Below are 15,857 nucleotides of genomic sequence, written 5' to 3' on the forward strand. Positions count from 1 at the left end.
TCAGCATATGGGGTTTCCCTTGTATGTTACTTGTTGTTTCTCCCTTGCTGCTTTTAATATTCTTTCTTTGTGTTTCATCTTTGTTAGTTTGATTAGTATGTGTTCTACCATGTTTCTCCTTGGGTTTATCCTGTATGGGACTCTTTGTGCCTGTTAGACTTGATTGGCTATTTCCTTTTCCATGTTGGGGAAATTTTCAACTATAATCTCTTCAGAAGTTTTCTCATACCCTTTCTTTTTCTCTTCTTCTTCTTCTGGGACCCCTGTAATTCAAATGTTGGTTCACTTGATATGGTTCCATAGCTTTCTGAGACTGTCCTCAGCTCTTTTCATTCTTTTTACTTTGTTCTGCTCTTCAGAAGTTATTTTCACCATTTTATCTTCCAGCACACTGATTCATTATTCTGAATCAGGTATTCTTCTATTGGTTCCTTCTAGAGTATTTCTAATTTCAGTAATTGTGTTGTTTGTCTCTGTGTGTTTATTCTTTAATTCCTCTAGGTCTTTGTTAATTGATTCTTGCATTTTCTCCATTTTGTTTTCAAGGTTTTTGATCATCTTTACTATCATTATTTTGAATCCTTTTTCAGGTATTTTTCCTATTTCCTCTTCATTTATTTGGACTTCTGTGTTTCTAATTTGTTATTTCATTTATGCAGTATTTCTCTGTCTTTTCTTTTCTTTTTTCTTTTTTTTTTAAAGTTATTGTGTTTGGGGTCTCCTTTTCCCAGGCTTCAAAGAAAGTTGAATTCTTTCCTTGAAGAAGGTTGAATTCTTTCTTCCTTTTGGTTTCTGCCCTCCTAAGGTTGGTCCAGTGCTTTGTGTGAACTTTGTATAGGGTGAGATTTGTGCTCAGTTTTTGTTTGATTGTTTGTTTTTCTTCTTGTGGGCAAGGCTGAGTGAGGTGGTACTCCTGTATGCTGATGATTTGGTTTGTATTTTTGTTTTGTTTGTTGTTTAGACCAGGCATCCTGCACAGGTGCTACTGGTAGTTGGGTGATGCCAGGTGATATAGTCAAGTGGTTTCCTTTGTGGGAGTTCTCACTATTTGATATTCCTAAGGTTAGTGTTCTTGCCTGGAAAATCCCAGGGACAGGGGAGACTGGTGAGATTCCGTCTATGGGATCGCACAGAGTTGAACACGATTGAAGCAACTTAGCAGCAGCAGCAGCAGGGTTAGTTCTCTGGTACTCTAGGGTCTTGGAGTCAGTGCTCCCACTCCAAAGTCTCGGGGTTTGATCTCTGGTCAGGAATGAAGATTCCATAAGTGGTTTGTTATGCCATTAAAGGAGAGTAAAACAAATATCCAAAAGCAAGAAACCAAAGGTGAACCCCAGACAAATGGCAGTTACAAAATCAGGTACATAGTAATTAAAATAATGGAATATATACATATACATATACACCGATGAGCAAAATGAAAATAGTCCAACAAAAATAAGGTACAGTAGACTGATCCAGAGAACAAAGGAAATAAAAAATTATATTTACCAGTTAAGAACAAAACTAAATTAAGCACAAACTGGTAAACAAAACTAATGCAAGGTGCCAGGCGGGGAATAAAGCAATGAAAATAAAACTAACAATTATGTTGAGAGGAAAGGAAAGAAAGAAAGAGGGGGGCAGTCCTAAGATGGTGGAGGAGTAGGATGGGGAGACAAATTTCTCCCCCACAAATTCATCGAAAGATCATTTGAATGCTGAACAAATTCCACAAGATAACTTCTGAACGCTGGCAGAGGACACCAGGCATCCAGAAATGCACCCCATTCTCTTCAAAAGGAGGCAGGACAAAATATAAAAGATAAAAAGAGAGACAAAAGAGTTAGGGATGGAGACCCATCCTGAGGAGGGAGTTGTGAAAGAGTAGAAGTTTCCAAACACCAGGAAACCCTCTCACTAGTGGGTCTGTGGGGAGTTTTGGAATCTCAGAGGGCAACATAACCGGGAGGAAAAAATAAATAAATAAAACCCACAGATTATGCACCTAACTGCAACTTCCAGTGGAGAAGTAGCCCACACCAGCGCATTCACCACCAGCAAGTGGGGACTGAACAGGGAGGTGCGGGCTGCATTGCTTAGGGTAAGGACCAGGCCTGAATGCCCTGAGGATAATCTGAGGGAGCTAAGGTGAGATAGCAACCCAAACTGTGAGATAGCCAGAGAGAGAGAGGAAAAAAAGAGAGAGAGAGAGACAGAGAACTTTCCCATGAAAAGCTTTAACCTAAGGCACTGCCTGGCCTGCTCACAGAATAAAGGACTGAGCGAATACCAGAGGAGAGCTAGCTGCCTGTAGACCGGCCCATCCCCTTCCGGAAGCAGAGAGGCAGGCCAGTGACAGCCAGAGCTGGAAAGGGGCAATCTCGGCCCCAGAGATGGCATCCTCTACCAATCTGCAAGCAGGCTACCAGTTGCTAACAAAGTCTTCCTGGGATCCTGGATGGTTGCCATTTGCCAGGAGGGTTGCAGTCAGAGATCAGCTCCCCAGAAGAGACACACAGCACACCTGAGATGGTGCTCCCACTGCGCACCCAGGAAACTGAGGGGCTGGGACTGGGGAGGTGATAAGCTGCACCACATTCCTGGGGAGAGTGCACTCACCAAGCAACTGGTCGCATGAGTTGCTCTGACCTGGGAAGGGCACAAAACACAGGCCCAACCGAGTCTGTACCTTTGTGGAGTACCACAGAACCTGAACCTGAGTGGCTTAGACCTCGGAAGTGCATGCAACCCAGGGCCCGCTTTTGACAGTTCCCCTGCAGAGCAACCTGGAGCCTGAGCAGTGTAGACCAGGAAAGCACACACGCCGTGAGTGGGCTCAAACCCACTGTGGCCCAGATACTGCGAGCACTCCCCATACACTCCAGTGATATTTGTTTGCATTGTTCCTCCCTCCCTACAGCACAACTGAACAAGTAAGCCTAAATAAGTGACCCTGTTTGCCCCCTTGTGTCAGGGCAGAAATTAGACACTGAAGAGACTTGCAAACAGAAGAAGCCAAAATAAACAGAGGGAACCGCTTTGGAAGTAACAATTGCAACAAATTAAAACCCTGTAGTTAGCACGCCTACATTGGAAAGGGCCTATTGAGAAGAAGTATAAGGGCCCTTGAGAAGAAGTGTAAGCTGGAGCAAGGAACTATCTGAAACTGAACTGATCCCACACTGCCTACAACAGCTCCAGAAAAATTCCTAGATATATTTTACTATTATCATTTTTAAATTTTTTCATATTAAGTCCTTTATTACTCCTTTACTTTTCATGTGATAATCTACTATTATCTTGCAAAAAAGACCTTATTTTTAAAGCAAATTTCATATATATTTTTAATAATTTTTGAGATTTTTTTTTAATATTGTATTTTTGAGAGTCTAATGTCTACTCTATATTTTTAATCTTCGGCTTTTGTATTTGTTATCAATTTTGTACCTTTAAGAATCCAATCTTCAGTACCCATTTTTACTTAGGAGTGTGATTACTGGCTTGATTGTCCTCTCCCCCTTTTGACTCTCCTTTTTCTCCCCCAGGTCACCTCTATCTCCTCCCTTCCCCTTCTCTTCTCTACCCAATTCTGTGAATCTTTTTCAGTATTCCAGGCTGTGGAGAACAGTTAGGGAACTGATTACTGGCTAGATCTGTCTCTCTTCTTTTGACTTCCCCTCTTCTCCTCCTGGTCACCTTTATCACCTTCCTCCCTCTTCTGTTCTCCATGTAACTCTGTGAACCTTTCTGGGTGTCCCTCAGTGTGGAGAATCTTTTCTCCATTAACCTAGATGTTTTATCATTGGTGCAATATAGATGGAGAAGTCTTGAAGCTAATGTAAGAATAAGACTGAAAACCAGAGGCAGGAGGCTTAAATCCAAAACCTGAGAACACCAGAAAACTCCTGGTTCCAGGGAACATTAAGCGAAAAGAGCTCATCTAAAAGCCTCCATACTTGCTCTGAAACCAAGGTCCACCCAGGCACCAACAAATTCCAGAACAAGACATACCACACTAATTTTCCAGCAACACAGGAAGATAGCCCTAAGGATTAATATATAAGCTGCCCAAAGTCACACCAAAGACATAGACCTCAAAATTCACTACTGGACACTTCATTGCACTCCAGAGAGAAGAGATCCAGCTTCACACACCAGAACACTGACTCAAGCGTCCCTAACCAGGAAACCTTGACAAGCCACTTGTCCAACCACCCACAGGGAGGAACCTCAACAATAAAGAGGAACCACAAACTTTCAGCATACACAAAGGCCACCCCAAACACAGGAGTCTAAACAAGATGAAAAGGCAGAGATATATTCAGCAGGTAAAGGAACATGATAAATGCCCACCAAACCAAAGAGGAAGAGATAGGGTGGAAATGCAAATTAGTACAGCCATTATGGAGAACCCTGTGGAGGTTCTGTAAAAACCTGGAAAATAGAACTGCCATATGACCCAACAATCCCACTGCTGGGCATACACACCAAGGAAACCAGAATTGAAAGAGACACGTGTACCCCAGTGTTCATCACTACACTGTTTACAATATCCAAGACATGGAAGCAACCTAGATGTCCATGGGCAGACGAATGGATGAGAAAGCTGTGGTACATATACATAGTTAATTATTCCTCAGCCATTAAAAAGAATTCATTTGAATCAGTTCTAATGAGGTGGATGAAACTGGAGCCTATTTTACAGAGTGAAGAAGTCAGAAAGAAAAACCCCAATGTAGTATATTAACACATATATATGGAATTTAGAAAGATGGTAATGATGACCCTATATGCGAGACAGCAAAAAAGATACAGAAGTATAGAACAGTCTTTTGGATTCTGTGGGAGAAGACAAGGATGGGGTGATTTGAGAGAATAGTGTTGATACAGGTATATTATCATATGTGAAACAGATTGCTAGTCCAGATTTGATGCCCAAGACAGGGTGCTCAGGGCCGATGCACTAGCATGACCCTGAGGGATGGGATGGGGAGGGAGGTGGAGGGGGTTCAGGATGGGGAACACATTTACACCCATGGCTGATTCATGTCAATGTGTGGCAAAAACCACTACAACATTGTAATGTAATTAGCCTCCATTAAAATAAATAAATTAATTTTTTTAACAAAGAAAGAATAGATATGCAAAGTTAAATAGAGTTAGATGAAGAAGATTTATATACATTACATATTATCTGCAAGGGGAAAAGAACAGTAGGGAAAGCAAAAAAAGAATAAATTTAGAAATAATGTAATAGGTTTAAAAATTACACTTATAAAAAAGAGAAATGAGAAAAAAATGCAAGAAGAAAGAAAAAAGGGGAAAAAAGAAGAAAACTCCACACAACTGCAAAAGCCTAATATAGAGGCAGAGGTTTATAACAACAATAGAAAGTGTGGCTAAATATACACATATACAGATAGACACATAAGAAAAATCAAAACAATCCAACAAAAATTAACTGCAATGTATTGACCTGGTGAACAAAGGAAACCAAAAATTGTATCTACAAGAACAAAACTAATTAAAGCACAAACTGGAAAACGAAACTAAAGCAAGGTGCCAATTGGGAAATAAAGCAATGAAAGTAAAACTAACAAATATGTTGAGAGGAAAGGAGAGAAAGAAATGAGATATGCAAAGTTAAATAAAGGTAGATGAAGAAGATTTCTATACAATAAAGATTAACTGCAAGGGGAAAAGAACAGTAGGAAAAGCAAACAAAGGAATAAATGTAGAAAAATAATAATGGGTTTAAAAAATTAAAATTAAAAAAAGAGAGAGGAAAAAAAAAAAAAGGAAAACTCCACAGAACTGCAAACGCCCAGCGTAGAGGCAGAGTTTTATGACAATAATAAAAAATGTGACTGAGGAAAAAGAAAAAAAAAAAAAAAACTCCAAAGCTTAATTGGGTTTCTTAGTGCCAATAAAATTGACAACTATAACAGAGGGGAGAAAAAAGAAAAAAAAATAAAATCCAAAAGAATCTATAGAACAAGTCAAAAAATAAGAGTAACACATGATTTTCTTGAGTCTGCTGTCAGAGTCCTTTCCCGCTCTGGGAATCACAGTTCACCTTACCTCCCTAGGTTGCCATCCAACACTGTACTGATCTCTGGACCTGCTGTGGGGGCTGCTCAGATTCTAATCTGGTCCTACTCTTGTGTGTTCTTTCCTCCAATGTCCACAGCTATCAGAGCTAGTGCAGTTTCTTTTGTGGGAGCTCTCAATGGTCTTTTATATATTCCATAGACACAGAGTCTACTTATTTTATCATGTGGATTTAATCTGCAGCTTGTACATCTATTGGGAAGGTTTTGGGTCTTCTTCCTTAGCCACACTGCCATTGAGTTTCAATTGTGGCTTTATTTCTACCTCTACGCATGTGTCATCCACTGGGGTTTAGCTCCTGAGGTTGCCCTGGAGGGCTTGGGTTTGCCCCTGTGAGGGCCAGGTGTGGAAGTGGTGCATCTGCTTGGGTTGCAGGGGTTCTGGCAGCACCAGGTACTCACGGGGATTGGCAGCTAGGGCAGCAGGTAATATAGTGTTCTAAATGGGTATGGCAACCAGTATTGACCACTAAGTTCCAGTATTCTTGCCTGGAGAACCCCATCTCTGACAGAGAAGCCTGGCATGCCACAGTCTATGGGGTCGCAAAGAGTCAGACAGGACCAAAGCAAACTTGTGTGTGTAAACACAAGACTTTTTTTTTTTTTTTTTTATCTGTAGCAGCTCTGCCCCAGTGAGAGTTGAGCATTAAGGCGGTGCAGCTGCTTGGCTTGCAGGGACCCTGGCAGCGCCAAGTGTTCAGGTACACAAACTGCCTCCATGGCAGGAGTTATGGCCCTATCAGTCTTTTTTCAAGCCTCTTGTAGCTGGTGATCAGAAGGCTTCTTTGGCCAGTCTTTCTCCATAGCTCCACCTGTTCAGGCACTTAGAGGGATCCCTTGCCTGGGGTCCTTCTCTGTTGTTTGTCACGTCAGGCACATAGAGAGGCCCCCCTGACTGGAGTCTACTCTGTAGATTGGCGCATTAGGCACTTAAAAGGGCACCCTGGGTGGGGTCCTACTCTGTAGTTCAGTGTATGAGGCATTTGATGGGCTACCCTCTCTCTTGTTCAGCTGCAGATGCTGGCATGTGGGGAGAGACAGGCTATGGTCAAGGCTCCACCCCCTATGCGTGACTCAGGAGTATCACCTTGCTTCCATGGCTGCCTGGCTTTCCAACTTCCCTCCATAGACATTTCCCCCCATGATCTCCTCCCTCACATCCCCTCGATGTGTCTTTCCACAGTCAATAGCAGCCCTTGCAATGGGATTACTCCAGAATCCCTAAACTCCAGCTCCCAGCTGCTACACCTTCCAGGGGACCGGCATCCCTGTCCAGGGTATGTATGGCTGTGTCAAGGACTGTCTGATTGTCATTCCATTTAGGCTGCCACAGATCAGCTGTTTTACTCTCAGCCTTAAATGTTTCTCCTGTGACTCAGACAGTTGCCCCATTGTGAGGATCAGACCCCTGCTTCAGTTCCCCCACCTGCTGAGGGTAGATCCAGTCCTACTAATACTCCTGTTTTTCCCCCTAGTTTCTTCATTTTACCAAGTTTTGCGTGATTCTATATATTCCTTTCCACTGGTCAGGTACTCCTGTCCACTCTCAGCTGGTGTTCTGCATGCACTTCTGTGTCTGAAGGTGTATTCCTGATGTATCTGTGGAGAGAGATGTACTCCATGTCCACCTACTCTACCACCATCTTGTTATCTCAGCTTCACTCTTTTCTCTGCAGCTTTCACATCTCTTTCAGCCTTTGCAGAATTGAAGGGAGTTAGAATCTTGCTCTGAGTTAGGCTAGTTTGATCTATCCAGACCATTTAACCTTTCTCCATATCAGCAATAAGGTTGTTTTCACTTTCTATCATTTGTGTGTTCACTGGAGTAGCACTTTTAGTTTCCTTCAAGAATGTTTTCCTTCCGTTCACAACTTGGCTAATAACTATTTGGTGCAAGAGTTATAGCTTTTAGCCTGTCTCAGCTTTTGATATGCCTTCCTTCCTAAGTTTAATTATTTCTAGCTTTTGATTTAAAGTTAAAGATATATAATGCTTCCTCTCACTTGAACTCTAGAGATCATTGCAGAATTATAAATTGACTTGACTTCAGTATTGTTGTGTCTTAGGGAATAGTGAGGCCAGAGAAGAGAGAGATAGGGGAACAGTGGAGTAGGCAGAACACACAACACTTATGTATTGCATTCACGTTGTTATATAGGTTTGTAGCATTCACCAAAAATTACAATATTAACATCAAAGATCACTGATCATAGGTCACCATAACAAATATAATAACAGTGGAGAAGTTTGAAACATTGTAAGAAATACCAAAATGTGGCACAGAGGCATAAAGTGAACAAATGCTATTGGAAAAATGATGCCGATAGACTTGCTCAACCAAGTCTTTCTCCCAAACCTTCAATTTGTGAAAAACATATCAGTGAAGTGCAATAAAGTGAAGTGCAATGAAATGAAAAATGCCATTTACCCAGATTTTGGTATATCATTTGAATATACTCCCCTTACCTTCTCCTCCCCCCTTCTTTACATGTACACACACACACACACACACACTGTTTTCCTCAGCCATTTGTGTTTAACTTGCATCCATCACTCCTCTTTACTCCTGAAAATTCCATGGTGTATTTCCTACAGAATATTCTTTGGAGACAATTAGAAACTCTGGATGATGTGATTCATTCAAACAGAAATTTATTATGTTTTTCCAGATTTTCTAGCTTTTCTCAGTGATTAAGTTTCATCTAAAACTATTTAGTCTGCCACTACATGAAATAGACCTCTGACCTACCTCTATGATCCAATGCCCGAATTTTATTACGATATTATGTTTTACTATTTGCAGGGTCAGTCTCCTCTCATTAACCTTCTTTTATAGAATTTCCATGCTATTCCTACTTATTTATTTTTGTATATGAATTTTTGCAATCAGTTTGTCTAATTCCCAAATAATTTGTTATTAAATTATGAATCAGTTTAGAAAAGACTGATGTTTTCATTTTTATATTTCTACATAAGAAGACGGTTTGTCATTCCATATCTCCGGAATTTCTCTTGGAGTCCTCAGTAGCATTTCCTTTTCTCTCTGTCTTTCCTCTGCTCACAGCAAGATGGATTCTGGATATACTCTGAGTACTGTAACAATCACCTGGACGCCTGTATGGAGCTCTCCAAACTGATGAAGGACAGCCGCTACCAACACTTTTTTGAGGCCTGTCGCCTCTTGCAGCAAATGATCGACATTGCTATTGATGGTTTCCTTTTGACGCCAGTACAGAAGATCTGCAAGTATCCCTTACAGTTGGCCGAGCTCCTCAAGTATACCGCCCAGGACCATAGGTAAGGGATTGAGGGAGGCAGTAGTGAAGGAGAGAACCTCCTCTACATGTTAGACCTTATTGACAGTATATGTTCTTTTGCCTTTTCTGAGCTGTTAGCTTATATGTACAATGGGATGATGATATATTCTTGCTTACTTCTCAAGACTCGTGTGTGTGTAAAGTGAGGTAGTGTTTATAAGAGTTGTTTATAAATTTGTAAATAAATATATACACAAAATCAGTGTGCATCATTATTGTACCACTTAAGACACTGTCTTCAGGAAGCTTATAGCCTGGTCCTTAGTCCTGAATTCAGCCAAGTGAAGGTGTTTGGCTGTTCAGTCATGTCCAACTCTTTGCAATCCCATAGACTGTAGCCCACCAGCACCTCTGTCCATGGGATTTTCCAGGCAGGAATACTGGAGTGGGTTGTCATTTCCTTTTCCAGGGGATGTTCCCAACCCAGGGAGCAAAACTGCATCCCCTGTGTCTCCTACATTGGCAGATAGATTCTTTATCACACCCTCACCTTGGGAAATTAGCCAAGGGAACCAACTTTTTATTCTCTGCTTGATAGAGTCAAATATCCCGGTAACAGACTACTCAGCTTGTACTGACCTTAGAATTCTTCTGAAAGGCTACATTCCTGGACTTCTTTAGTCTTTCCCTCCCTCTTCTGCCTCATCCTAACTGTACCCTCCCCTTAGATCCAGAGCATAATTAGGGGGAAATAGACTTGAGAATTCCCCTGAAGTTTTTAAAAATTTTTTCAGTATTTTCAAGAAAACTCCAAAAGGATGAAAGAGCTTTATTTATCTCTCTGAATTGAAATAGTACTTCTGATCCCCTATTAGTAAGGTATGTACTGGAAGTTGGGCTTTCCAGGTGGATCAATGATAAAGGATCTGCCTGCTAAGCAGGAGATGCAGGTTCCATCCCTGGGTCAGGAAGATTTCCTGGAGAAGGAAATGGCAACCCACTCTAGTATTCTTGCCTAGGAAATCCCATGATCAGAGAAGCTTGGTGGTCACAGAGTCAGACATGACTGAGGGACTAAACCACTGTACTGGGAGCTATCTCCAGCAATAGGAGTGGCCTACAGTAAGCCATCCCCTAGTTTTGCATATCATTTACTTCATGACCTAGAACCCCCAGGCTATTTATAGCATGCTTTTGATTGATAGTAAATATCTGACCTTAGGTTTGTTGGCCCAGCTCTCAACTCTCCTCCTGATTAAGCACTCCAAGAATAAAGAAGGCCTTTGCCCAATTTCCTTTAGTTTTTGTCTCATCCTGATCAGGCTCATATCTTACTTTCATTTAACTCTGCTGCCTAGTTTCCTTGGAGCTGACTTCCAGACTTAGTTGCATAAGGCCATGTGTGGGGGTCAGCTGGCTTTATGTCAAGCTTCTAAGTCAATCTCTAGGTTCATTTTTAAGTTGATATTGTTTCTTTAGCAAATCATGGGTCACGTGCTCCAGTGTTTCTGAAGCCCTGGACAGATTTAGATTTGAAACCAAATGTGGCAACAGTGGGCTCTCCCTTTGTGTAAGTAACACCACCAGTGATAACTCTGCCTTCCTTGATCCATTGGCTATGAGGGAAGTAGGTATAGAAAGATTTTGCAAAAGAAGACTCTGTGTTCTCCTCTCCTTGATTCTGTTTACTGGCTGGGGGATGGGAGTACTCAGACATGAAACTTGGAGGTGAATAAATCTCACTTAGAAGATTTAATATAGCCCATTACCAAAACTGAGTCCCAACTTTTCAAAGGAGAAGACTTGTGAGAGCTAATAGGATACTGAAAAACCCCCACTAAATTAAAAATAAAAATGAAAAAACATTAATGGCCCTAAAATGGGAAGGGCCTTAAAGGAAGTTTTTCTAGTCAGACTTCCTCTATCTATGGCTGGAGAGACTGAGTCCCAAAGAAAGAAAATGACAAAGAAGAAGTCTGTGGCATAGCAGGGACACAAAGTATGGACAGTGGTCTGGGAGCCTAGCTTTTTACAGAGTCCTCCAAGTGCCCAGGAAGATTTGTGAGCCATTATATTACACAGTCTGGAAGGCCTTTTCTAGTTCTGCCCGCTCATGATGTGATGAATTTAAATGACCCCCACAGGTATATTTCAAGGTGCTAAGTGACCAGAAACAGCCACTATTGTACCCAAATCTCAGTGGAGCAGCTTTCAGACCAATGGTTCTAAAATCAGTATATTCAAAGTGATTCTCAAATGTTTTCATATCACAGCTCATCTCCTGCCTACTCCTAAGTATCTGTTCCATGGAACCTACCTAGCAGGAGGCTCTAAAAATCAAACTTATGGACTGATGATATTAATTATGTAAATTATGTATTTGCATAGGTGCTTTTAAAAGTCCTCCAAATGTATTTTTTAATATAAATTTATTTATTTTAATTGGTTAATTACCTTACAATATTGTATTGGTTTTGCCATACATCAACATGAATCCGCCACAGGTATACATGTGTTCCCCATCCTGAATCCCCCTCCCTCCTCCCTCCCCATACCATCCCTCTGGGTCGTCTCAGTGCACCAGCCCCAAGCATCCAGTATCATGCATCAAACCTGGACTGGCGATTCATTTTTTTTTCTTTTTCTTTTTATTATTAGCATCATTATTATTATTTTTACTTTACAAAATTGTGTTGGTTTTGCGACACATTAACATGAATCCTGGTGATTCATTTTTAAAGCACAGCCAAAAACTATGTTAGTCTTTTAGGCCAAAGCAATCCTAAGGCCTTTTTGGGTTTAGTGGGAGTCAATAAGATAGAATATCTCCCTGGGATTTGCCATTCCTATATCCTTCACCTTGTGAGTGGAACCCCTGCCTCAAGGCCTTTTTTCCCTCTTTGTCTCTGGTCTCCTCCTCTTCCAGCCCCAGGCACTAGCGTGCTGAGAGAATGTTTCAGCCAGTGGCAGGCTACATCAATCCCTGTCCTCATTTGGGGTGACCCACTGAACCTAGCACTATCCCTAGACCATGGACAGTTCCTTCTTTCCAGCCTCAGGAAGCTGTATCAAGGTGATAGCTCCTGCACTGCATGTCAGAGTAGCTTGGATTTGAAGGCAATTTGAGGCTACTGCCAGCTTGAAGGCTTAGGAATATAGGTATTCAGTTAGGTAAGTCTGAAATGTAGGCAGTCAGAGTAGTTTATGAGGGAGAAGATTAGATGGATAGAGAATGATAAGTGAAGAATAATGCTACCTTTGTTTACAGAAGGGAGACATGTCTTCACTGCCCCCTACCCAACGTTGCTTAAGCTGACAAGAAGGAAGGCTCTGTGCAAGAGGGAGGTTAGCTGACCTGTCTAGAACAAGACAATCTTGGTTCAATCAGTCTCCTCACTAGGATGCTGGACTCAGACCCCCTCTGGAAGCCTGAGGGCTCTGAGCAGGGTTCAGGCTCGACTGCAGCTATTTATTGATTGACAGTATGGCACAGTGGCAGTGATAAATTCATGGCTGAGTAGTACATGGGGTCAGGTAGAGCATTTTCATACCAGTACTGTCCAATGAGACTTTGTACAGTGATGGAAACATTCTATATCTGTGAGGTTTAATATAGTAGACACTGTTGGCATATGGATATTGAGAACTGAGAAATATAGCTGGTGCAACTAAATAAAATTTAAAATTTTGTTTAATTTTAATTAAATGTGGCTAGTGGCTACCATATATACAGTGTAACTCTACGCTTTATTTCCCAGAAGTTGGCTTAAGGCATTTTCCTGATGCTCTCAAATCAGACAGTGGAATAACATGAGCCTAAACAATGGGGTGCTTATGTATGTCAGGAGCTTCTGCCCTGCAACTACCCCTTCTGTCATTACCCTACCCTGCTTCTAAATTACAGGCTAAGATAGTCTTGCCAGAGCAAAACTTTGACAGTTTTACAGAGCACAGTAGTTACACTATAGATTGGAGCAAGTAACTGTAAAATGTTGTAATGCAATAGGAACAAATATAATATTTTGTGGTTGGGTCTGAGAAGTCAACAATTCAAGGACCAACTGGGAGAAAAACAGCTTCTAGAAAGCATATTATAAAGAAATTTAAGAAGTGTTGGTTAATTGTGAGTTCAGTATGAGTCAGAAGTGAGATCCATAAGAAAAACTGGTAATAGCCAACATTCATTAGGCTCAGAATAAAAAATTGTTTTTGGTGCATGTGTGTGTGTGTGAGTGCACGCGCATGTTAACAGAGTTGTCTTGAGACAGAATGGACTGCTTAGGATATGTAGTGAGTATCTTGTTACTGGGGGTGATAAGATGTAGTAACATATGACGATTATAGTCTGGAAGGTATGCAGAGAAAAGACTGGAGCCAGGGAAGCCAGATAAGAGGAGGCATCTGCCCTGGCAGTTACAACTCCCTTTCTCCTGTGCTTATGTTTGATCTACCACTCCACAGCTCAATATATTAGGAAAGATAAAGACAGTTGCTGTGCTCTTCTCTTTCTCTTCTCTTCTTTCCAGTTGGTGCTGGGACAGTGAGCAGGTTAGTGACCACAAAGCATGATCAGCTTCTCTAAGGAAAAGTTAGTTAAGACTGAACCATAACTCATCCTCCTGCCTTCTCAGTTTATAGTAATTACACCAAATATCTGGGGTTTCACTTTCAACATGCTTTTCACAGGAGCTATTTGATTGGGAATTAGAGCAGACAAGCAGAGAAAACTTGGCAGGGTGATATAACCTTTAACAAGTGGGCCATCCAAAGTCCCAGGAAAATGGGATTAGGATTATACTTCTGAGTTAGAGGTTTTGAGAGGCTACCCGTATAACATCTATACTAGAGATATGTTTCCTTTGTATTAATAATACTACTAACATTTGTTATAAGCCAAGAGTAAAACCGTTGTCATGGATTAATAAAAGTTCAACAAATTCTACTGTAATTCTCCCCCATTTTACAGATAAAATATATGAGTCACTGAGAAGATAAATGTGATTTGTGAAAGACCACACCACTTGTCAGTGACTAAAGTCTGATTTGTGTCCAAGGAGTCTATCTCTGTGGGGGAAAGGTTTGGATGTTATTTTATAGTTACTTTGGGCAGAGTTCCCTAGAAATAGGTGCTAGAACAGATGATAAAGTTGTCTGGACTATGCCATGTGTAAAGCTCCCTTCTTGATCCTTGGTGAGTATGGAGCTTGTCCTTATGATCCAAGATGGCTGAAAGGACTTCAGCCTTCACATCTAAATTCTAAGCATCAGGATGAAGTAAGGACCAAAGAAAGGCCTCTGTCTTTCTTAAAGGAGATTTCTCAAAAGTTCTGCCTAACATTTCTATTTATATATCACTTAACTGAACTAGATCACATAAATCACCTCTTGGAAATGTATTGCTTTACTCCACATGGCATGGATTCCATCTGAAAATGAGGGCTCTGTTGCTAAGTAGGAACAGGAGAATGGATGTTAGGGTTAACACCTAGCGCATTGGTTCTATGGCACATTAATTCATCCAACTTGTAATTTTGTGTCTTCACAGTGACTACAGGTATGTGGCAGCTGCTCTGGCTGTCATGAGAAATGTGACTCAGCAGATCAATGAACGCAAGCGTCGCTTGGAGAATATTGACAAGATTGCACAGTGGCAGGCCTCTGTTCTAGACTGGGAGGTAGGACACTTTCACCAGCAGGGACACTGGATAGTTCAAATACCTTAGCCAGAACCTCACATTTTAACCAAAAATAAAAAAAGAGTAATAATATTTGAAAAGCAGGAGCAAGGATTTAGATTAGAGCCAAGGCAAAACTCACTGCTAATGAGAGGTGTGTAAGTCATGCCCGACTCTTAGTGACCCCATGGACTGCAGCCTACCAGGCTCTTTCGTCCATGGGATTTTCCAGGCAAGAGTACTGGAGTGGCAAGGAAGAGGCGATCTTAAGCCTCGTGGTCATAGTGTAAAATTGAGTCAGTTCCCCATTCCACTGGCCTCCACACAGGTATAATTTCCTGTAATTTGAGAGGTAGTATTCCTCTAACTTCTCATATAGTTTAGCACATTCTGAAGGGATTAAATATCAGCCTTAGAGTTACTTAACCAAGATCCAGAAAAAAAATCATCTTTCCTTTGTCCTGCGACCTCTGTTCCTCTTTAATGTAAATGGATGGAAATGTCCAGTTCTGAGCAGTGGGCATATTTTTGAGTCTTATTTGAAGGATAGTGTCCCCATATAGAATAGAAAACAGAAGTGATTCTTTGAGATTCAGGGAAAGGAAGGAAACATCTAAAGAGACCTTCTTGCTCATAAGAAGCCAGCACTGGCACATATTTATTAGAAAATCACAGATTCTCTTTCCCTTTGTCTGGTTTGCTTTTGACTAGTTGCCTGATCAAATGACCTCTAGCAAGCCCATAAAGTCTCAGGTACTCTGAAACTTTGGCTGGCTAGCAGGTCTCTTTTTATCTACCCTTGATGGGATTCTCTGTAATACAAGTTTCCCAGC

At 41.2% G+C, this 15,857-nt stretch overlaps 1 protein-coding gene across 2 annotated transcripts in view; it reads left to right on the forward strand.

Annotated features, from left to right (window-relative positions):
* Positions 1 to 15,857, forward strand: part of ARHGEF9 (Cdc42 guanine nucleotide exchange factor 9) — a 331,172-nt gene that overhangs the window by 261,275 nt on the left and 54,040 nt on the right. For both annotated transcript variants that reach the window (XM_052663173.1, XM_052663174.1), the window contains 2 exons: positions 9,157 to 9,389; positions 14,895 to 15,024. In XM_052663173.1, the coding sequence (XP_052519133.1) occupies positions 9,157 to 9,389; positions 14,895 to 15,024 (363 nt within the window). The remainder of the gene's footprint in view (positions 1 to 9,156; positions 9,390 to 14,894; positions 15,025 to 15,857) is intronic.

Source organism: Budorcas taxicolor, chromosome X (assembly GCF_023091745.1).
Source record: "Budorcas taxicolor isolate Tak-1 chromosome X, Takin1.1, whole genome shotgun sequence".
In the NCBI taxonomy this organism is placed as follows: domain Eukaryota; kingdom Metazoa; phylum Chordata; class Mammalia; order Artiodactyla; family Bovidae; genus Budorcas; species Budorcas taxicolor.